Here is a 23,399-nt window from a genome sequence, read left to right on the forward strand (position 1 = left end):
TACGTGTAAAACGCTTATCCCTTTATGTCTGATGCAGAATTTTGGATTTAAGAGTATACTTCAGCTTTTTGGTCTTGTTGAAAAACTGTCTTCTCAAGTAGAACTGCCCTTAGCTGTTTTTGGCAAGAAGATTTTAGTGCACAAAGAAGTTTAAAGGAGGCAGAAAAAGAAAGTCATGTGTTGGACTAAACTCACTTGAGTGCCATCCAAGTTTTCCACTTTGGAGAGCAGATGTTCAAATGCCCCAGAGGAGGAGGGTGGAGACAGAAAATGAGGTGTGAGAAAATATGTGACTCATGAGGAGAGCATATTTTTCCAAGAAGAGGGAAAGGGCCTGGCTTCACAGCCCCCAACCTCACAAACTCCAAGCACGGTGCCTCTCTCCACCAGCAGCAGGCCCAGGCACAGCGGGACATGCACACATTTGCAAGCAAGGCCTGAGGCTCAAACTCCAGCCCCGGGAATCAGTCTCATTCCTGACTCACTGGCTACATCCAGGACATCTTGGGCACGGTGCCCTCCACGCTAAGAATGAGCAGCGTTCCCTAGGGGCTATTATAGTATTCCAGGGGCTGAGCTAGAGCTTTCTTAAGAATTGTTATCAACTAAAATTCCTTTGGAGGAGTTAGAATGTCTGTGAAGGAGGGAGACAGAAGCTACAGACAGGTCGGAGGAAGTGTCCCGGGTAAGTGACAATCGTAGGGCATCTTTCTGATGCCCCCTGTTGGCCTTGCACAGCTAAAATTAACCCCACACGCTCTCATAGCCTTTAGCCCCGTAGACACTGGACAAAATCCACCTTGCTGGACTTTTTGGATCGCTCAACTTGTGCTTATGGATCCAAAGCCACGTGATCTGGTCCTGACGTGCAGTACAGCTTCTTCCCCTGAGAAGAACTGGTTTTGAGACAATGAATTGAACTCCAAATTTTATAATGCCATACTTCAAATTTCTATATTGTTTATGTGTATCATGACTAGATAGTATCCTCAGGGAAACAAAACAGATTTACTTTTAATGTTTGGTATGCATGTTCTTTTCAGGTCAAATTGTGCTGGGTGCACTTTCTCACAGGGCAGCTCTCAGACAGGCAGGCAGAGGGATAGCTGCTTTGAGGATGACATGCACCCTCCTTCATTCCAGGCTCTGGCGTAAGAAATCTCACATTTCAGTTTTACCAGTCCTCTCACTATCGCCATTTGCAGTATACTAAAAGTTTATGGGATTTTATGCACCTTTTTTAGGAAGCAAAAAATGGAGAAAAAAGGCCACAGAGGAATCAACCGTGGAAGGTTTCCTGTTGCCATTCAAGACAAGGCACGGCACCCAGACTCACTTCTCGGTAAGTTGAGGGGTCTGGGGCCAGTTGTCATGATCCCTCTCCTTGGGGTCCACTCACTGCCAGCAGACCATCTGCCACGTCAAATAGCTTTACTTAGACTAGGGTGCTGCCCGTTGGTTATTATTATTATTGTCGTTGTTGCAAAATGTAAAGAATTAATAATGAATTGATTCAAATGAGATGTGGTCAAGCAGGGTGAAAGTGCCCACACCTGCCTCTGCCTGGAGTCACAGGGCTCCGTGACTCAGTCACGAGGCGGCCTCAATTCTGCATGGCAGCCCCCCAGCATGACCCGTGATCTGCACCTGGGGAGCTCACCCGCCACGGGAGAGTTGCCGCTGACTCGTCCATACACATTTCATAGGAGCGAAGAAAGTTAGAGTGGGGAGCAGACCCAGAGAGCACCAGTGCATGGGATCCAATGATTTTTAGTCATAGGGGCCCTTCTCCAAAGATAATTTAAGCAGAAAAACATCCCCTGGCAGGACTGCCCTGGGTGAGGAAGAGTTGGAGTTGAGGCCTGCTGGCTTAGGCAGCTCCTGAGAAGAAAATCAGCGCCCGAGCCTAATCCACCCAGTTTATACAGCAGGAAGCTGGGGGCCAGAGAGCTAACCAGGCTTGCTTTTTTCCTTCAACTCAGTATTCTTCCTGTTATGTCACATTTAGTTCTATTTCTTCTCTGTAGATGACACATTTTCTAATAATAATAGTAGGTTTAATTGATCAAACACTTACTGTATACCAGACACCAGAACAGAGTAGAGATTTTCAAAGTGTGGTCAGAGGGCCCCTGGGGGGCCGTGAGGTCCTCTCTTTTCTGTGCAAGAACAATATTGCAACAGACTGAATGGAGATACAGCTATAAAGCCCAGCTGCCTTCTGTTAAGCTAGATGTTTAAGAAATTTGCCAAAACGTAAAACACTGCCATTTTTCTCACTGATTTTTTTTCAAAAATAGCTATTTTTCATAAAAAATGTTATTTTGTGAACATGAAGTGGATTATTACTGTTTTTAAATGACAAAGTATTTTTTAAGTGCTTCAGTTTAAAATTCTAAAAAAAAAAACCAGCTTTGAGACTGCCCATTCAGTCTTAGGAAAATCTGAATGATTCTACACAGCAAAAATGACTTGAGGGGCTTCCCTGGTGGCGCAGTGGTTGAGAATCTGCCTGCCAATGCAGGGGACACGGGTTTGAGCCCTGGTCTGGGAAGATCCCACATGCCGCGGAGCAACTAGGCCCGTGAGCCACAATTACTGAGCCTGCGCGTCTGGAGCCTGTGCTCCGCAATAAGAGAGGCCGCGATAGTGAGAGGCCCGCGCACCGCGATGAAGAGTGGCCCCCACTTGCCGCAACTAGAGAAAGCCCTCGCACAGAAACGAAGACCCAACACAGCCATAAATAAATTAATTAATTAAATAAATAAACCCAAAGTTAAAAAAAAATGACTTGAAATTTATAAATACCTCTCTACCAATCCACATTCAGTTGACTGAATGTTGTATGACAGCTCTTCTCTAGTGCAAGGGGAGGGTGGATTTTTACTACAGGTATAAAAAATTTCATATATTATGATATATGATAAAAACTATAATAAGCAAAAGCTCTTTAGGGGTCTCAATTTTAAGAGTGTAAGTAAGAGTGTTCTGAAATTAAAGAACTGAGAACGGTTGACATATAGTATACATCACTTGACTATCATAATACCCCTGTAAGGTAGGAATTATTATCTTTATTTTATAGATAAGTAAATGGAGGCTTGGAGAAATTAAGTGACTTGCCAGGGTCAAAGAGCCTGGTGTGTTATCTATTGCTGTGTAATGATGTATCACAAACCTTAATAGCTCAAAACAACAAACATTTGCTATCTCATAGTTTCTGCAGGTCAGGAATTTGGGAGCCATTTAGCTGGGTGGTTCAGGTTCAAGGTCTCTCATGAAGCTGCAGTCAAGATGTTGGCCAATACTGCCATCATCTGAAGGCTTGACTAGGGCTAGAGAATCTGTTTCCAAGATTGTTCACACACATGGCCACTGGCAGGAGGTCTCAGTTCCTCACCATTGTGGGCCAAAAGGCTGCTTGAGTGTTATTAGGACAGGACAGCCAGCTTCCCCCAGGCAAGTGATCCAAGAGAAAGACTGAGATGGAAGTTTCAATGTCTCTTATGACCTAATTTTGGAAGTTATACACCATCGTTACCACTTTATTCTATTTGTTAGAAGCAAGTCACTAAATTGTGAGTTGTCACAATCAAGGAGAGAGGAATTAGGCTCTATCCTTTGAAAATCATGTTAAAGAATTTGTGGACATACTGTCAACCAACATAGCCAATAAGTGGCAGAGCCAGGCTGCAAATCAGGCCTGTCTGAACCCATGTCCTTTCTCCTGTACAACACAACCTTCCCAGGGTGTAGCTCCTTCTTCCTCTATTTGTAATTTCCTTGACTTCTGGATTAGAAGGCATTCAATGACTATTGACTGAGATTTGGGAAAGAAAACATCCTTCCCAGAGCTCATTCCATTTGTGATTTACACTTTGGAAGATAATGTTACAAATGAGTGCAATCATGAGTGCAGCAAGGCAGGTAGCATTGGCAGAAGCTTTGTCCCCAAGCCTCATCTCTCCTGGAGCTAAGACGTTGCTTGGACACCCAAGTGTGATGTGCTCACGTGCCGGGCCCATGCTCCCACACTCTGGCCTAACCTGGAGAACTCCACTGCCCACAGCCTGCCGAATAAGACCCAGACCTGCACCGGACACACACGCTCTCTACTGCTAGCCTCTCTGTGGTACTGATGAGGGCAAAGCTATGATTCAAGTTCCCATATGGACTTACGAACGTGATGTGAGGAAAACCATCTTTCCAATTGCCTGGATGACAAAACACAAGCTCTTGGCCACCGCAGGCTCTAAGAAGAGAATGTGGATGTATCAGGGCTAATCTGGAAAAATAACTACAAATGCAAGATCGTCTGATAATTCAATGGACGAAATTCTCACAGATCCATCCATTCAGTGGACCTTTACTAAACACCTACATGTGCTAGGCAAATCTTAAGACTTTCCTATCAGAACTGTTACCTATCAAAACATCTCTCAGTTGTCATAAGGGAAGTCCAAATGTCACCCCTAGGCTGGCAACCCCCCTTGGTAAATTTCCCCTTGGGGAAATTGAACACTCTGGGGCCTAATGCATACCTTGCACGATCAGGGCTCTACTCTCCAGAGCATATTTTAGGACTATAATAAAAAAAACTCACACTTCCTTTGTGTAACTTGGGCTTTTTCAGGTTCTGATACAGGAGTCAGCTGCTATTCTGCTTCTGGGACTGGACTGCAGAGTAATAAATGTGAGAACTGCAGCACTAAGATTCATAACTCCCAGAGAGTCTGTGGTAAAGCATCATCTAAAGGTGAGAGTGACTGGGCCGCCTCAGAAAACAAGGCATAAATGGGGACAGCTGTTGCTCCCAGGCAATGAGTTGTATTTTTAATCTTTTCTTTTTAGAATTTCATTACATATTCAACACCTCGGGACAGAATTTCTTTAATCACAGCAAAAGAAGTGCCTTTGCCCAGCTCCGCTATTTAAATGAAAATAAAAATTCTTCACCTTGTAAGTACCTCTCCTGCAAGATCCCATCTTTGTACACAACCTAATCTCCCTGCGTGGGAGACCCATATCATACCAGCCACTGCTTCCATATGAGGAGCCCCTGCCCTGTCTAGTCTGCTGCCAGGTCTCCAGCCCTCATCTGACACTTCCACATCCAGCCTGACACCTGGATGGCAAGAGGCTGGGCTGGGACTGGGAGAAACGCAATCCTAGCAATAAAGGACTTTGAAAGTTACTAAGTGCTATACCAGTGTAAGTTGGTAACAAGTCATAAATATTTGCTGAACAAGTAACTGACTGAATAACTGTCACTATCATTGTTATTATTCAGAAGTGGCAAAAGCTTTAGATCTATCCCCACTAAAATTCAGCACATAAATAGACTATTTTACACTCCTTAAACATCATATTGCTAATTTCAATGCAAAATTTTGCTGTCTTTGGAAATAACTAAAATCCCACAAACATCTGTTTATGAAGATGAATAAAACATGGCTCCTTCCTCCCAAGGAGTTTACAACCTATTGAGAGAAAGGAACTCCTACCCAAATAAGGAAAGTTCATGGAAAAATGTGATAAGAGCTAGGAGCACAGAGTGTGCTAAGGGAAGACAAAGGAGGGAAGGGAACACCCTTGTCTTGCTTCTGAACGACAGCTGTATCTGGTTCTCTGACATCCTTTCCTCATGGGTGAGTTCATACCTTCAGAGCGCTTTCTCTCCATCACTGGGGACAGGGCACCAGAGAGAATGTTTCTGATCTTTTACAACTGCCAATGTCCAAGACTAAAGAATGGTGTTTATCTGGCTGCCCTCAGCTATGTCTCCCCTACTTATCCCCAGCTGCCAGATCCTCCAGTTGGATGTGTTCTGTTGAGACGACAGTCCCTAAGACTCTGCAGAGGCAACAGGCAGATTTCTTTACTATCGCCTTGGTTTTGGGGTCTACAGCCCATGAGACCTCTTATTCCAACATACGAATGAAGAAAGCAACTGAGTCACTTGAAATGTGATCTTGAACTCCATTAGTAAACATATAGTGGCCAAGAGGGTAGAAGTCCCAGGGAAGCATCTTTTGCTCAGTGTTAGACAAGAACCTCCAGAACGGACAGAAAATGGAGCGGGCTATTGCAGGAGGTCGTGAGTCCCACCTGTAGACTGAGAGACAATGTACTTTGTCAGGATGTTGTAATCTGTAGACTGTGAGAACTGGACCAGATGACCCTATGACCCTTTCCAACTCTGAATTTCTATGTTTCAAATAAAATCCACAACTATATTTGGAGGTGACCAAGGGGTTAAGACTGAGCTCCTTAGTGCCTCTGTTCGTCATGACTTAAGTCTGGGTGGGTACAGCATGACTAAATCTGGACTTTCTGACTTCTGCCCTGCCTTCCATGTCTCTCCCTGTTCCTTTGTCAAATGGGACCCTCCTGAGGGGGAGTGAAGCCAAGCTACTAGAGACCAGTGGATATGACAGGAGAATGAAGGAGAAAGAGGGGAAGATAGAAAAGAGAGGAGGAGAGGCAAGAGAAGGGGGAGAAGAGAGCCTCAGCGACAGAGAAGGCAGATTTGTTGGCTACTGACTTTCTTCTCTTCCTTCCCCTGGCGTTCTTCTTGTCTTCCATGGTGACATTTATCTTCTTCTCTGTTTAGTCTCTATTTTCTGGAATTGTCTTAGTAACATAATTTAGTTTCTGACTCCTAGAATCCTTGCTCCTGTAGTGGAGAGGACTTCAGAAATCCATTCAGTTCAAACTCTTGGAAAATATTATCCCTCCATTTGCCAGATGAAGAAGTTGAGCCTGTAGACATGCCCAGGTCACACAGCTAGCACCAAGGGAACCTAGAGTCCTGGTCTCTTGTCTGCTAATAAAACTCCTTTTAAATGTTGAATATCTTTTCTTGAATTCAGAATACTCGATGGCTATTTTCCATGTTCCCTAGTTTTATTTACTTAGTAAAATTTTATGAAAGATTTCATTCATACAGAAAAGTTCAGGAAATGATACCCATATATCCACCATTTGGGGATCATTTTTGATGCTCTGAATCTGATCACAGCTAACATTTTTCAGCTCATTCAAAACCAAAATGGATCAGTTTCCAGAGTGCAAATTCAAAATCCTCTTATGATGAATGTGAACTCATACCAGGAAAGTAAGTATGATTAACAAAATGGCTACCCAATGTTTGGATGCATGCAATGTGCTTAGTGCATTAGATCACCTGCCCAAGATCACCTAGATCATAAGTAGTAGAGCCAGGATTCAAACCTAAGTCTGGCTAATATTTCAATCATTCAGTTATTCATTCAACAAATATTTGAGTGTAAATAGTAGGACACTGCGCAGGTGCTGAGGACACAGTGACGAAGTCAACTTCTGTCCCTGCCCTTACTTTTTTGGTAGAGGAAAAGGGGGCATACAGAGTGCTATTACCTAATTTGGGGGTTTAGGGAAGCTGAGAGCCAAAGGATAAGTATGAATGAACTAGCAAGGGGATGGAGGAGTAAGACTGAAGAACATGCCAGTCTAAGAGAGCCTTCTGGTGTGGAAAAGCCCTTGGCAAGTTCAGGAACAATGTAGCTGGAGCCTAAAAGAGGGAGAGGCAGTGGGGGAAAGATGGGGCGGTGAGATGAGCAGGGCCAGGCTGTGCAGGGGCTTGTTGGCTGCAGGAAGGATTTCAGACTCTTAGGTATAATGGGAAGCCAATGAGATTTTTTAACCAGAGTGTTTTTTAAAGTTTTCCAGTGTTTTAAAAATCACTCTAACTACTAAGGGAGAGGGAATGGATTAGAGGAGTCAAGGATTGGAGCACAGAGGCCAAGTAAGAGGCTAGTACAGTAATCCAGGTGGAATGATGGCAGCTTGGCCAAGGGTGGTAGAAAAGGAAAGAGAGAAGTCTAGTATTCAAGAGCTACTTAGGAGGCAGAATCGACAGTGTAGCTGAGTGACCAGAGCTCAGGCTGTGTGCAGTCACACTCACTCAGTCTGAACCCCACTACCCACTACCATAGTGCAGTGCAGTGTGTATGAATGTAGCCACTGGGGAGTTCTTGGGTTTGTGTCTTGGTTGTGTGTCCTTGGGCAGAGGGTGCACAAACTCCTCGCCTCCTACACACACACACACACACACACACACACACACACACACACAGCCACTACTGAACCACAGAGTTGAGGATGGCACTTTATACAAGTATCAATGTGCTTTTGCCTTTTTTACAGTTCAGACCTTGCTACACCCTCACCCCATTCCCACTCCTGCAGGATTTCTGAAAGCACATCCTCAAGCAACTTTACCGGTATTGAAGAAACGGAATCTGAGGTGAGGACTTAGAAAAAAACACTCTAGAGTCTTTGCAGCTTGTAAGTTTGGTCTTGATGACCACAAAACTGATGGCTTTTAAATTATTACAGTATGAGAGCATCAGAAAATGCTCTGCTAAAACAACTTGTGCTCAGCACTAACATAAAGACAGCCTGAGCAGCCACATGGTTTGTATTATTCCTAAATTGGTTCCAAGGGAAATTTCCTGGAGAAAATGTTTTGTGGGTGGTGCCTCAGCTACAGGATTCCCTGGCGCAGACCTGAAGGCATGCCGCTCACAAGTTTGTTCCAGGTACACTGGGGTTAGAGCCATCAGTAGATTCCTATTTTCAATCAGGTTACTTTCAAATGCTGCCACAGCATGTGCTGCATCCCTGGGTGCCCTCTCAGTGGTTATGGCCCCTAAATCTCCTTCAATGCCCCTCCCGCCAAGAGCTTTTCTTCTTTGTCACGGATCTCTTTTTCCATAGCAGGGAAACAGCCCAGCAGGTTGCTGACTTCACCCTCTGATTCATGCTCATCAGTCACGTGTTGGTCTTTTTTCTGTCCCTTTCACTACAAAATATATTCCATCTCAGACTGGTTTCCTAGGAAACCAAGCCTCAAAAACAGAAATAGACTGGGTGGAAAACAGAATACTCCAAAAATTCCACTTTGCAATGTTCAATAATGAGGGAACCCAATTAACAGAAGCAGTAGTAAATTTATGTAACTAAAATGTGTGGACTTTTCCTCTGTAGATTTTAAACTCGTCTTTGGATCATGCCCTAAGGACAGCAACCATTTTGAAACAAACTACTGATCAAATGATTAGAACTATTGCAGAAGATCTTGCCAAAGTACAGAGATGGAGGAATAGACTGAAATACTAGTTTGACTCAAGGCAACCAAGGATTAAAAAAAAATGCAGAGAAAACTTGGTCTTCACCCCAAAAGTATTTTACTTATTACACAACTTATGAAGATGACTTTCTAGAGAAAACACCAAAACTGCAAGAAATGGGGGACACAATGTGCTAAAATGAAACAAAAAATGGACCTCTGATTCTTAAAAATCAAAATCAACACATATTTGCTTAAAAATAAATCTATGTTATTCCTAACTCATAATAAAAGAAATCAAAATAATGAAATATACTTTTACCTATTAGTGTGGCAAAAACTAAAGTTTGAAAGGAAGTAAAAATGTGCTTCAGAGATAGGAAATCGTTTCAGTTAGGAGCAACAATGAAAAAAGTCTTTTTCAGGGTCTTGATACCAGAATCTGTAACTGCTCATTCTACCGAGGGTGGAGTGGGGTAGGGAATCAGCTTATACTAGGAATTTATGTGTGATGACCTCTTATGTCTTCAAATCCAGTAAGAAATTTAGGAAACAAAGGGTCTCTCCAACTCTAAGCCTAAAATGTATGTGAAATTTGAGGCCTAAAATGTAGGCCTCAAAGGATCTCCTATCAGTGTGATAGGGCAGAGTGATCACTGAGGTGTGCAGTGACTGAATGGATGGACCAATGTTTGCTGTCATCACACTCTTAGTTCCATTTGTCACAGGGCATTGGATTACTATGAATCTCTGTTCCACACATGTACCAACCCTGGACAGATAGTTACCAAGGCATACAAAGATCTCAGATAAAATGCAGACACCAAAAAATTAACCCTCTCACTGGCAATGTACTGTTCTCATGCTCAGTCTCAAAGAGAGCTGTCTGTTAGACTGGTGGTTGCCAAGGGGCAGGGGGTTGGGGAAGGGATGGAGTGGGAGGTTGAGGTTAGCAGACGTAAGCTTTTACACATAGAATGGATAAACAACAAGGTTCTACTGTATAGCGCAGAGAACTATATTCACTATCCTATGATAAACCATAATGGAAAAGAATACATTAAAAAAAAGCATATATATGTATAACTGAATCACTTTGCTGTACAGCAGTAATTAACACAACATTGTAAATCAACTATACTTCAATTAAAAAAAAACAAAGAGAGCTGTTTATTACTGTCACCTTTCCTCTTCACATAGCCATGTCATCCAGGTTAAATTATATAACCTCTCTGTGCCTTTTGTTTTTCTCAGCTTTAAAATGGAGATGATAATAGTGCCTATCCTCACAGGATTAAATGAGAAGACTGAATGAGGTAATATGAACACTTAAAAACAGTGCCTCACATATAAAGCACAAAGTAAGCATTTGCACATTATTATTTTGTTATTATTACTTAGTAAAATAGCAAGTTCTAAAATTAATATATCAAAAACAGAAACTTTCCTATATATAAAAAAATCCAGGTCTTCCCTGGTGGCACAGTGGTTAGGAATCTGCCTGCCAATGCAGGGAACACGGGTTCGAGCCCTGGTCCAGGAAGATCCCACATGCCACGGAGCAACTAAGCCCGCGAGCCACAACTACTGAGCCTGCACGCCTAGAGCCCATGCTCCGCAACAAGAGAAGCCACCGCAATGACAAGCCGCAACGAAGAGTAGCCCCCGCTCGCCGCAACTAAAAAGAAAGTCCGCATGCAGCAACGAAGACACAACGCGGCCAAAAAAATAAATTAATTTAAAAAAATCTGTTTGAAAAGCATAATAGAAGATCCAATTCACATGGAACCATGAAAAATATTATGGCGATATACAGTATCTCTATAAAGAAAATAATGATTCTTAAGGTCATATTTTCCCTAAATTAACCTATAAATTTACTGTAAACCTAATGAAAATATCAAAATAACTTTTGGTATTAACAAAATGAGACTAAAGTTCATTTTTAAAAAATGTAATACCCAGGGAATTTCTGAAAAATAATGGTAATTTTGGTATGGGTGGAATAGAGATTATGTCCACATATTAACACACCATGAATCAAAATAGGGAATAAACTGGGAGTCTGGGACTGACATATACACACAACTATATATAAAATAGATAACTAATAAGGACCTACTGTATAGCACAGGGAACTCTACTCAATAGCCTGTAATGACTTATATGGGAAGAGAATGGTATATGTATAAATGATTCACTGCTGCACACCTGAAACTAATACAACTTTGTACATCAACTATATTCCAATAAAAATTTAAAAAAATAAAATAGAGAAAAAGAGATACAAACTGTAAGTCAATAAAACAGAATCCAGAAATAGACCAAAATACAAACTTAGTTTATGAGAAAGGTAGTATTTCAGTTCAGTTGGGGAAAGGGATTACCCAATAAAATTTGGTATAGTATCTATTTAGAAAGAAATAAGGATGGATCTCTGTTAAATACTGTATCAGTCAGGGTTCAAGGAAGGAACAGAAACTCCTCTAGATATTTCAAGAAGTGTTTTAACATAGAGAATTAAGTCCTTAAAAATCATGGAAAAAGCTGTAGGGGCAGAAACTAGGGGCCATATTTTTAGACTCAAGGTCATATCACCATCTGATCCAGAGAACAGGAAGCTAGTGCCACCAGTTGCCACCAGCACTGCCTCATACCCATGAAGCAGGTGACAGACACTAAAATGTGGAGTCTGGTTGCTACAGACAACTCCTGTCGGCAGGAACTTGCTTGTCCATTGGCACAGCTGCAGCAGATGGCCTCTGCCTCCTTTCTAACTTCAAAACTTGACCAAATGCAAGTCGTTGGCAGAATCTAACCTGTTCAGAACCCCTTACCTTTGAGTCTGCAAAACTTCCTTTTTAGCTTTCATCCCCTGTGGTATGGAATGGGGAGGCATGGGACATAATGCCAAGTGCTAAGAGACAATATCTAGCATACATTCTCATACTAAAACCAATTCCAGATGGATAAAAGAGTTACCTGTAAAAAATAAACCTATCAAAATGCTCTAGAAGATCGATGGGTGAATTTACAATCTCGGGTGCAAAGATATTTCTAAGTACAACATAAATTTGCAAGCCACACAGGAAAAGTGATGGATTGATCTACATAAAAATGTTATTTTTTTAGTATTTATTTATTTAATTAATTTATTTATTTGGCTCCATCGGGTCCTAGTTGTGGCACACGGGATCTTTAGTTGCTGCGTGCGGGGTCTTTTTAGTTGTGGTGTGGGGGATCTTTTAGTTGCGGCATGCCAACACTTAGTTGCAGCATGGCAGCATGTAGGATCTAGTTCCCTGACCAGGGATCGAACCCAGGCCCCCTGCATTGAGAGCGTGGAGTCTTAGCCCCTGAACCACCAGGGAAGTCCCTACATAAAAATTTTAAATGGTGATATCTGTCAGTATTTTAAATGCACAAATACTTTAGACAGCTATGTCCTCGCTAGAAATTTATATTATAGAAATATTTGTGTAAGTTTGCACAGGTATGTACCCAAACAATGCAGCCTCGCTAGAAATTTATATTATAGAAATATTTGTGTAAGTTTGCACAGGTATGTACCCAAACAATGCAGCATTATTTGTAAGAGCAGAACTCTGAAGATGAGTGATATATAAATTACAGTCCACTGTATGATAGAACACTATGAGGCCAGGTAAAAGGAGAGATTTGAAATGAAGATGTTCCCTTTGTGTAACACATGTGCACACATATCCTTACATTATCCAACCGTATACAAAGATTACATTATTATTTTCTTAGGTCAAAGGGAGTTATCTTGGTGGGAAGATTATGATGCATTCTTTTTCTTCTTTGTAACTCTCTGACTTAGAACTTTAAAATTTCCCGATTTCCCCTTCCTCCCTGCCAAAAAACAGATAATTTTTGTAAGTATATATTTATTTTATCTTAGAATGTTCATGATTATTTTTGTTTGCTAATTTAAACATACATTATTCAGAATTATACAAAACTGTGTTCTTCAGAAGTATCTAGCAACAGTATATACTGTGAAATCATTCTATTCCTATTAATGACTAAATTACTTTACATATAAAAGAAGTTATGAATTTCAGCTGAAAGAAAAACTGCACTTATAGGAAATCATTCTATCATACATACAAGTTCACAGTTTTTACTTTTACAACCTTTTCATTTAAAATCATTCTTTCCCAAAACACTATACTTCAGCATTAGACAGATAAGTATCTAATAAGTAATTAGTATGTACATAGGTGGCTGTGAAAAATTACCCACAACTGTAATATATTCTGTTCCAAAGCTGAAAATATTTCCTTTCAGAAAGCATTTTAACATTTCTTCTCATCATCTACAAAGCTGCAACAATATTTAAATTAAAAATGGCAAATCCAATGATATGTAATCATAAACAGTCCCTTAAGAAATATACTTGAAAAGTCATTATTCCTTAAAATATTTACATTTTTTAAATTACATGTCAGCCACAATGTCTTGATCTACTTTAGTTGATCAAATTAATAAGAATCTCCAAATCCCTCCCCCGCTAAAATGCTATTCATCTTTAACAAAGGAGACTTTATCCTTGGGTTTATTCAGCATCTTTATATCATCCAACAGCTTTTTGGGTGTTAAAATATGCGTGGAACCTGGTAGAGGAAAAGAGAAATTTTCAGAGGCCAGCAGTTAAATCAATTTTCCTTGGCTAATTATATTGTCCTGTCCTTCAAATATGCAAAGTGCAGTAGCTTGGGGCAACTTAACAAAATTTCTATAGGATGCCTTCCTGAAATCTGCCTAAACTACAGTATTTCAATCCTTCCTCTTCATTGAGCACACTCAGTAACCCTTCAAAAACACTGCCCACTCCTAGTGCTTTGTCCACTTTGTGCTACAGATTGATAAACTGAAGACCAAAACTGGAGGTCAGTCTGTCCTCCTGACAAAACAGCAACAGGCACCGTGAGTTCAGTCACAGAGCACTGTTAAGCAGTGCCGCAGATCAAGGCTTGGTGTATAAACGCGGCACCTCCACGAGTCAGGAAAGTTTCGGTATCAGTGGCTTTGACTGAAATTCTTAAAACTAAATTCCATACAGGCCTGGCCAATGTCAGGTCCACAGCCAGAAAAAATTTCAAAATATTTCTGTAGTAGAAATGTATGTTTCAAAAATTATTTAATCATGAGGGCAAGAAAAGGATAGGATGTAATATTTTAAAGGATATATTCTTTATGTAATATTTAGAATATTATAAAGAATATATACTATGTAATATATAATACATTATATAATATATATTATAAAGAATATTATAAAGAATATAATATTTCTGAAGCTCATTCTCTCAAAATCAGAATTTTAATAAAAAAAAAAATCAAATAAGTCAACCAGGAAAAAACTCTGGTACATCAGATAAAACACACTATGATTTAAAAAATATTTTTTTGCACTCAACAATTTAGTTCTAAATGTAAATTACAAGATAAAGTTTTACATATATATTTTTGCATTTAGAGTTTGTTTTAAAAAAACAGAAAAGAGGAAAACACAAGTCTTACCAATAATAACTTCACAGGATTTATGTGCCTGAGATACTTCATAAGCACAACGCATTTCAGAATATGTAATTCCTCCGATTACAAAAATAATCAGCTTAGACCCATTTTTTCGATCCTCTAAATAATTAGCTCTGGGTTTCTGCCGAGCACTAAAAAATAAACACAAACGTGTTAAAAATATTTCCAAAGCCATACTGCTTGTAGTCTTTTAAAAGAGCCCAACTCAAGCAAACTCAAATTTGGCACCAACTGCATTGATTTTAAGGAAATGACTTAGCTATGGTATGACTGGAGCACCAAGGGCCAGGCAGGACAGCCCGACTTTAAGTTCAATTTTGATCTACAGAGTTTGAACAAATGACTCATAATCTAGCTCAGCACTTTTACCTATAAAATACAGCCAAGGCCCTGTCTTATTTATTTCAGATAAAGACATAGTATACCTGAAAAGTGTATGACTTCCTGAAGTTAAAAAAAGAGGGGGGGTGGCATTGAAACAATAGGGTTTTAAAGACATAGAGGGGGTTGGGGAGGCACAGGTGCTGCTTTGGAGCTGACATGGTACCGGAACGCCCCTTGCTGGAACTCTACTAGTAAAGTATGATTATAGGAGATATCGAACACATATCTGCACTCCTGTGTTCACTGCAGTATTATTCACAATAGTCAAGATACAAAAACAACCTAAATGTCCATCAATGAACAAATGGATAAAGAAAATGGTATATATGTACAGTGGAATATTATTCAGGCTTAAAAAAGAAGCAAATTCTTCCATTTGCAACAACATGAATGAACCTGAAGGATATTATGCTAAGTGAAATAGGCCAGACTCAGAAAGACTGCATGATCTCACTTATATGTGGAATCTAAAATAGTCAAACTGCTCTTTGATCTCGGCGGCAGAAGCGAGATGACGAAGAGAACGTCATCATTTGGAAAGCGTCGGAATAAGACACACATGTTGTGCTGCCGCCGTGACTCTACGGCCTACCACCTTCAGAAGTCGACCTGTGGCAAATGTGGCTACCCTGCCAAGCGGAAGAGAAAGTATAACTGGAGTGCTAAAGCTAAAAGACGAAGTACCACCCGGACTGGTCAAATGAGGCACCTAAAAATTGTATACCGCAGATTCAGGCATGGGTTCCGTGAAGGAAAAACACCTAAGTCCAAGAGGGCAGGTGTTGCAGCAACCAGTTCATCTTAAGGACTTCAATGACTAGTCGCGCAATAAATGTTCTGGTTTTAAATAAAAAAATAAAATAAAATAAAATAAAAAAGCCAAATTGATAGAAGTGGAGGATACAATGTTAGTTGCCAGGGAATGGGTGGAGAGGAAAAAGAGGCAATGTTGTTCAAAGGGCACAAAGTTTCAACTATGCAAGATGAGTAAGTTCTAGAGATCTAGTGTACAGCATGGTGACTATAGTTAACAAAACTGTACTGTATATTTGAAATATGCTAAGAGGATAGATCTTAACTTAAGTCTTTATGCCACAAAAGAAAGAAAAGAAAAAAAAAGGAAAAAAAGAAAATGGTAATTATGAATATATTAACTAGTTTGTGGTGATTTCCCAATGTATATGTATCAAAACATCAAGTTGTATACCTTAAAAATATACATTATGAAGTCAATTGTAACTCAATAATGCTGTTAAAAAAAAAGAGAGCCACCTGAGTTTCAACTCTGATTCTGCTTCTTTTTAATTCTCTATGATTTTTAGCAAGTTACTTAACCTCTCTCTAAACCTAAAGGGTTGTTTTCAAGATTAAATGAAATAATGTACAGAATACACTAAGTATGGAATCTGGTACTAGGAAAGCACTAAACAAATAGAACTACAATTTCTACTACCTCCCCCCTTAGATTGCTCTAGATCTGTGCACTGGCCAAGATAGCAGCCACTAGCCACATGAGGCTATTTAAATTTAAATTAAGCAAAAATTCAGCTTCTCAGTCATGATATATGGCTAGTGGTTATCATATAGGACAGTGCAGATATAGGACATTTCCATCACTGCAAGAAAGCTGTATTGGGTAGCACTGCCCTAGGTCATAGAAATCACTATTTTTGTTCCCATACCCCACTGGTAAAAATTCTGAGCTTCTATTTGAAAAGTAAATAAATATTTTAAAATAAACACATACATCTATTAAAAATATATATTAGTTTATAAATTATATATGTGTATTAGTATATACTAATAAAGCTTAATTTGTCCTTTTTCTAGTGTAAAAATAATACCCAATAGATCATCTTATTACCCACTTTGGAAACCATATACTAGATGACCTCTAAGACCCTGCAATGTAGGATATCACGGTAAACTTTTTTTTAAAATAAATTCATTTATTTATTTTTGGCTGCACCGGGTCTTTGTTGCTGCGCGCGGGCTTTCTCCAGTTGCGGCGAGCGGGGGCTACTCTTCATTGCGGTGCATGGGCTTCTCATTGCGGTGGCTTCTCTTGTTGTGAAGCACAGGCTGTAGGCGCACGGGCTTCAGTAGTTGTGGCTCGCGGGCTCTAGAGCGCAGGCTCAGTAGTTGTGGTGCATGGGCTTAGCTGCTCCATGGGATGTGGGATCTTCCCAGACCAGGGCTTGAACCTGTGTCCCCTGCATTGGCAGGCGGATTCTTTTTTAAAAATAAATTTATTTATTTATTTATTTATTGGCTGCATTGGATCTTTGTTGCTGTGTGCAAGCTTTCTCTAGTTGCAGTGAGCAGGGGCTACTCTTTGTTGCAGTGCGCAGGCTTCTCATTGCGGTGGCTTCTCTTTGTTGTGGAGCACAGGCTCTAGGCATGCGGGCTGCAGTAGTTGTGGCACATGGGCTCAGTAGCTCCACGGCATGTGGGATCTTCCAGGACCAGGGCGCAAACCCGTGTCCCCTGAATTGGCAGGCAGATTCTTAACCACTGTGCCACCAAGGAAGTCCCGGCAGGCGGATTCTTAACCAGTGTGCCACCAGGGAAGTCCAAGGTAAACTTTTAATAATGTTCTCAGTCTAGCCTTTTGGATGGTAATTTCCATCTGCCATCTTAAGGAATGACGAGGTAGTAAACAACAGAAATAGTAAAGAGACTTAGTAGCTGGTTTTGAAAGATGAAACAGGAACAAGATACACTCTTGGTTCCCATACAAAATAAATCAAGGATATACTAAAAGTACAACCTTGGTTTAAAAACTTTCCAAAGAGAGTGAAATAAAGTAAGAAAGCAAAAGAAAAGGAAGTAATATTGCTCAAAATGATTATGTGATTGTAACGATTTTTAAATTTCTGAATAGCAATTTTAGGACAATAGGATTACATTTAATTTGTTTCACATAAATGTGTAAGACACTGTGCTAGTGTTTTACACTCTGAAAGACACATAAATAATGATTAAAGCCCTGTATCCTGAAAATCTCACTCTAGAAAGCACCTAGAAGCATTGGTTAAAATAAGAGCAAACATCTTTTTAAAAGCATAGCTGAAAATAAACAAGTAAGAGCAATCTTCAAGGGCCAGTAGCAGTAAAAAGGAGACTAAAAACTAAAGTGGTAAACTGAGTTGAGGCTTGCTCTGCCTTATAGTGTTAGTCTAATCTTAGCAAACAAGGGGTCTGGGTGTTTCCCTGTTTAATGAACACAGAAGACAAAGTCTTGGATATTGTGCAAGGTAGAGATGGGGAGGTGACACCCCTGCATAAGGTCAGGACACCCTCAAAAGCAAGGGGAGATGACAAAGAAGCTTCTCGCCTGATAACTCAACACAGGCCTGTCTCGTGAGAGCTCTAATTTACACTACCTTCATAGCTGGGGAACCCCAACTGAGAAATTAACACACAAAAGAAAAAAGTCTCTAACCTTGGCAGAAGCAAATGCAAAACCTCTCTGAAGGTACCCACTCTCAACCCTGGCTACTGAAATAAGCTCAGAATCCAAAATTATGAAGCACACGAGGAAATAAGCAAGCATAAGTGTCTGCAGAAATGAAAAGCAGTAAAATTAGACCCCAAAGAATGTCAGATGTTGAATTTAGTAAAAAATAGTCTAAAATTAAGTATGTTGAAAATGATAAATGATAATAAAGTAGAACAGAAAGCATGACAAAATAAGAACAAAGAAGTCCAAGCATATTTGAAAAAGAAACAAGGAGAACTTCTAAAATAAAGGAAAAGTAAAGTCAATGAACATAGAAGCTCAAAAAATATATACATATATATAGTTTACTCAGCAGATTAGGCACAAATTTAAGAAAGCACTAAAGAATTGAAAACTAGATGCAAAGAAAAATTTCCAAAATGAAACACAAGAAGTAAAAGAATATTAAAACTTGAGAGATTACAAGGCATGAAGATAAAATGAGATGTTTGAATAAAACCAAGACTGCAGAAGTGGCAATATTTGAAGAATTTATGAAAGATATGAAACCTCAGATTATAGGAAACACACTGAATCCCAAGGAAAGAAATAAAAATAAACCCTCAGGTAGACACAGCATAGGGAATGTACAGAATACCAAAGACAAAAAGCACCAGAGAGAAAAGGCAAATTACCTATAAAAGTACAACAAAACTGTCAGAAAACACCCCATTCCCATACACACACCTTTCCAAGAGCTAAAATGGAAACCAAGAAACAGGAGAATAACATTTCAAAGTGTTGAGTGAAAATTACCATGAGCCTAGAAATTAAAAGCTATCATGTAAGAACAATGACAAAATGAAGACATTTTCAGACAGACAAAACCACAGAGACCCTACCACCAATAGACCCACACTGAAGAAACTACTAAAGGATATATTTCAGAAAAGAAAACAAATGAGCCCAAAAAATGGGATGCAAGGGACTCCCCTGGTGGTGCAGTGGTTAAGAATCCGCTTGCCAATGCAGGGGACACAGGTTCGATCCCTGGTCCGGGAAGATCCCACATGCCACGGAGCAACTAAGCCTGTGCGCCACAACTACTGAGCCTGCGCTCTAGAGCCCACGAGCCACAACTACTGAGCCCACGTGCCACAACTAGTGAAGCCCACGCACCTAGAGCCCATGCTCCACAACAAAAGAAGCCACTGCAATGAGGAGCCTGCGCACCACAACAAAGAGTAGACCTCGCTCGCTGCAACTCCTGCGCGCAGCAACAAAGACCCAACGTAGCCAAAAATAAAATAAAATAAATTAATAATAAAAAAAAGGGATGAAAGCAGAAGTGGTGTGCAATATAACTGGTTAGTATGCACACACAACTAAAAAAATAATAATGTTCATCATTAATTTGGGAAATAAAAAAGATATAAGGTGAAAACAATAAAGAATTAAGAGAACATTTAAAGGGTGCGTAGTTTGAATTAAGTTGTTCTAAAGTTCTGTATTGTTCATGAGACGGGCAAAGATACTAATCTCAGACTTTGTTGAGTCAAAGAAGTGTACTAAAATTCTAAGGATAATAGCTACAAAAGTACAAAAAGGCTATATAACTTCCAAGCCAGGAGAAAAGGGAAAAATAAAACTAAAGAAAAAGTCCTCAGACCAAGAGAATCACCCTAGAGAAATACTCAAACACACGTAAATGTACAAGAATGCTCATTGCATATTGTTTGTAATGGTGCCAGTTTTGACACAGCCTAAATTTCCATTGTGTGGAAAATACATGAATAAACTGTGATACTCACATAAGAATATACCAACCAGCAGTGAAAATTTATGCATGTTATCAATTTGGGATAAATTTCACAAACAATGTTGAGGGAAATTTAAAAAGGAAGTTGCAGGAGGACACATACAAGATGACACCATGTATATTAAGATTAAAAACACAGTCAAAGGCAACTTGTGGTCATGGTGGAATAAGATGGTCAGAAGATTGCCCTCCAAGAAAACAAGCATAAACCTGGATGAAATTGTGGGGGGGGGAAACCAGTTCAGGTCACTTGGAAACCAACTACGGGCAAACAGCAAATTGAGAAGCATTTACTCTTAAAAAATATGCTAGCATATTGGTAAGAATGGTGATAGTGACTACGTGACCTTCTAGCCTGAGGCTGCACCCAACCTGCACTGTTCTTCCAACTCAGTCAGCAAAAACTATAGCTTTACTGACCTGAGGCTGGCTGAGAGAACCGCCAACTTTACTGCCTGAGGTGGAAGACTTGACTCAAGGTAGGGAGCAAAGGGAGTACAAAATCCTGCAGCTTTGCTAGTTAAAAACGGCAGACCTGGTTTAGAACAGGAAGACCTGCAGCTCTGGTAGGACAACATCTTGGTCCCAGTACGGGATAGGTGGCACATCAGCCAGAAATTTAATGGGGAAATCCTGAACGTACAAAAGCCAAAGAAGACAAAGACAAACTCTCCCCACATCCTTAGCTGACTGCCAAATTATGCCTGTGCCAGGACAAGCCAGAGAAAGCCCAGGGGAAGAATAGGAAAAAAAAGAAAGGGGGGTGGTGGTGGGGGGAAGACTTAAGAACTGACTCTGACTTGCAATGTAGTTCTTAACCCACACTCGGATTGATCAGCAGATGATGGAAGGCATGAGGTGTCTAAACACAACCTCTGCCCAGATAACTGGCCGACCTCTAAACTATTCAGACATAGGGCAACCACTAGGAACCAAGCAAAAAAATACAATTTAAAATTAAAAACCCCTGCAATGACATCAGTGGCTAAACTGCAGGGGGCAGTGATCCCACAGCTTAAGTCCATACAAGTTACTAAAACAAAAAACAATTTAGAGTTGCTACAGTACAGTATCTAAAAGATCCAACTTTCAACCCAAAATTAGTAGATATGTAAGAAAACAGTAAAGTGTGACCCACACGTTGGAGAAAAGCCATCAATAGAAACTGACCCTGAGTGAATCCAGATGTTGCATTAGCAGACTTCGAAGAATCTATTATAAATATGATCAAATAATTTTAAAAAAACATGCTAATACTATGTTAATCAATGGGGAATTTCAAAAGAGAAATGGAAACTAAAAAAGAAGCAAATGGAAATTCAAAATGTGAAAAGCACAATAACTGAAATGAAAAATTCACTAGATGGGCTCAATAGCAGATTTGAGATGTCAGAAGAAAGAATCAAAGAATTGAAGATGGATCAATAGATATTAGCATATCTGAAGAACAGAAAGAAAAAAGGTGGAAGAAAGGTAAACAGAGCCTCCGTGACCCATGAGACAAAGCCAAAGTTTCCAACACATGAGTAATGGAGTTTCAAAAGAAGAGGGAGAGAGAAACAGGCAGAAAAAAAATTTGAAGAAACAGCAACTGAAAACTTCCCAAAATTTGATGAAAAATATTAACTTGTAGATCCAAGAAAACTCAACTACCCCAGGTAGAATAAACACAAAAAGAACTCCGCCTAGACACATCATAGTTAAACTGCTAAAAGCCAAAGACCAAGAGAAAAATCCTGCAAAACACAACTCTATAATTTAGAATACAGATATATGTAGAAAATGTATAAAGATACACAGGTGAATGGTAAACACCAAATTCAGGATAGTGAAGAAAGGGAGAATAATAAAAATCAGAGTGATATATAGGAAGCTTGAACTGTATTTATAATGATTCATTTGTTAAGCTGGGCACTGAGTATAGGGTATGCATTATAATATTGTCTACAGCTTTCTGAATGTCTCAAATATTTTATCACAAAAAAAGTCATCACAAAGGATTATGTCCTCTGCTAATGTGAAGAAAAAAAAAGATGAGTGGAGAAATTCTTCTCTAGTTTCATGAAAGTTTTTTTTATAATAAGGCACATTTTCATATTGCTTATCTGGACTCATCTAAAACAGGTTACAGTTAAAGAAAAACTGCCTTTTAAGTGACTATATGCTTCAAGAAGAGTTACCAATACAGGAATACCTATAGTTACTAGTTATTAGTCTGTAATTTTATAGTGAAAATTTCACTGGCTTTCATTTATAGGTTTTACCTTACAGCTCCTGAGCCATTCCATACTGCTGGACACTGGGAACAATATGGCCACTCTTTTGAATCTAACCTATTATCAATGGCATCCTAGGAAAGAAAAGAATTAAAACCATCAAGAAAATATTGTAAATTCCAGGATTTTGTTTGTGTTACATAAAACTCAAAACTTGTGTTTACAATTAAGGAACATAAGGATATATATTTAATAAAATAAGGTTAGCCCTTTTTTTGAAACTCACAAATCTTAATTGCTACAAAAACTAATGAAATCATTTACTTATTAAACTAATATTTATTGCATGCCTGTTATTTCTTCATCTGGAGGGTTCCCACTTTGGTGTGAGAATTCCAGGCACCTTATAAGGATCTTTATCTCTAGAGTGCTAGCGGTTCCTTTTTTTTAAAAAATAATTTATTTTATTATTTATTTATTTAGATTGCATTGGGTCTTTTGTTGCTGCACACGGGCTTTCTCTAGTTGCGGTGAGTAAGGGCTACTCTTCGTTGCAGTGCACAGGCTTCTCATTGCGATGGCTTCTCTTGTTGCGGAGCACGGGCTCTAGGCACACGGGCTTCAGTAGTTGTGGCACACGGGCTTAGTTGCTCCGCGGCATGTGGGATCTTCCCGGACCAGGGCTCGAACCCATGTCCCCTGCATTGGCAGGCGGATTCTTAACCACTGCGCCACCAGGGAAGCCCAGTGCTAAGGGTTTCTAAATACCATCTTAATCCTGACAGACCTCTTAGGCTACTGGAGTCCAGGCCTTGCCCTTCATAGCGGTGGCTCTAAAACAGAATGTGCATCCTGGCCTAG

The 23,399-nt window shown here is 39.8% G+C and overlaps 2 protein-coding genes and 1 pseudogene across 5 annotated transcripts in view; 2 read left to right on the forward strand and 1 right to left on the reverse strand.

The window, feature by feature from the left end:
- The window catches only part of AKNAD1 (AKNA domain containing 1), a 36,719-nt gene extending 26,081 nt beyond the window's left edge, over nucleotides 1–10,638 (forward strand). The window contains exons 11-17 of the mRNA XM_082374599.1: nucleotides 1,044–1,151; nucleotides 1,245–1,342; nucleotides 4,634–4,756; nucleotides 4,852–4,959; nucleotides 7,036–7,117; nucleotides 8,188–8,287; nucleotides 9,031–10,638. Coding sequence (XP_082230725.1) covers nucleotides 1,044–1,151; nucleotides 1,245–1,342; nucleotides 4,634–4,756; nucleotides 4,852–4,959; nucleotides 7,036–7,117; nucleotides 8,188–8,287; nucleotides 9,031–9,162 — 751 coding nt within the window. The 3' untranslated portion in view covers nucleotides 9,163–10,638. The remainder of the gene's footprint in view (nucleotides 1–1,043; nucleotides 1,152–1,244; nucleotides 1,343–4,633; nucleotides 4,757–4,851; nucleotides 4,960–7,035; nucleotides 7,118–8,187; nucleotides 8,288–9,030) is intronic.
- A 2,374-nt stretch (nucleotides 10,639–13,012) lies between these two features.
- The window catches only part of STXBP3 (syntaxin binding protein 3), a 53,338-nt gene continuing 42,951 nt past the window's right edge, over nucleotides 13,013–23,399 (reverse strand). The window contains exons 17-19 of one of the 3 annotated variants that reach the window (XM_082384650.1): nucleotides 22,587–22,672; nucleotides 14,660–14,808; nucleotides 13,013–13,749 (exon numbers count right to left, since the gene is read on the reverse strand). In XM_082384650.1, the coding sequence (XP_082240776.1) occupies nucleotides 13,655–13,749; nucleotides 14,660–14,808; nucleotides 22,587–22,672 (330 nt within the window). In that variant the 3' untranslated portion in view covers nucleotides 13,013–13,654. The remainder of the gene's footprint in view (nucleotides 13,750–14,659; nucleotides 14,809–22,586; nucleotides 22,673–23,399) is intronic. The other 2 variants (XM_082384649.1, XR_014242444.1) reach the window with 2 other exon arrangements.
- Nucleotides 14,839–16,441, forward strand: LOC309626269 (large ribosomal subunit protein eL37 pseudogene; annotated as a pseudogene). The gene has a single exon. The product of its transcript is annotated as a large ribosomal subunit protein eL37 pseudogene (transcript).

Source organism: Balaenoptera borealis, assembly GCF_965194805.1.
Source record: "Balaenoptera borealis genome assembly, chromosome: 1".
NCBI lineage: Eukaryota > Metazoa > Chordata > Mammalia > Artiodactyla > Balaenopteridae > Balaenoptera > Balaenoptera borealis.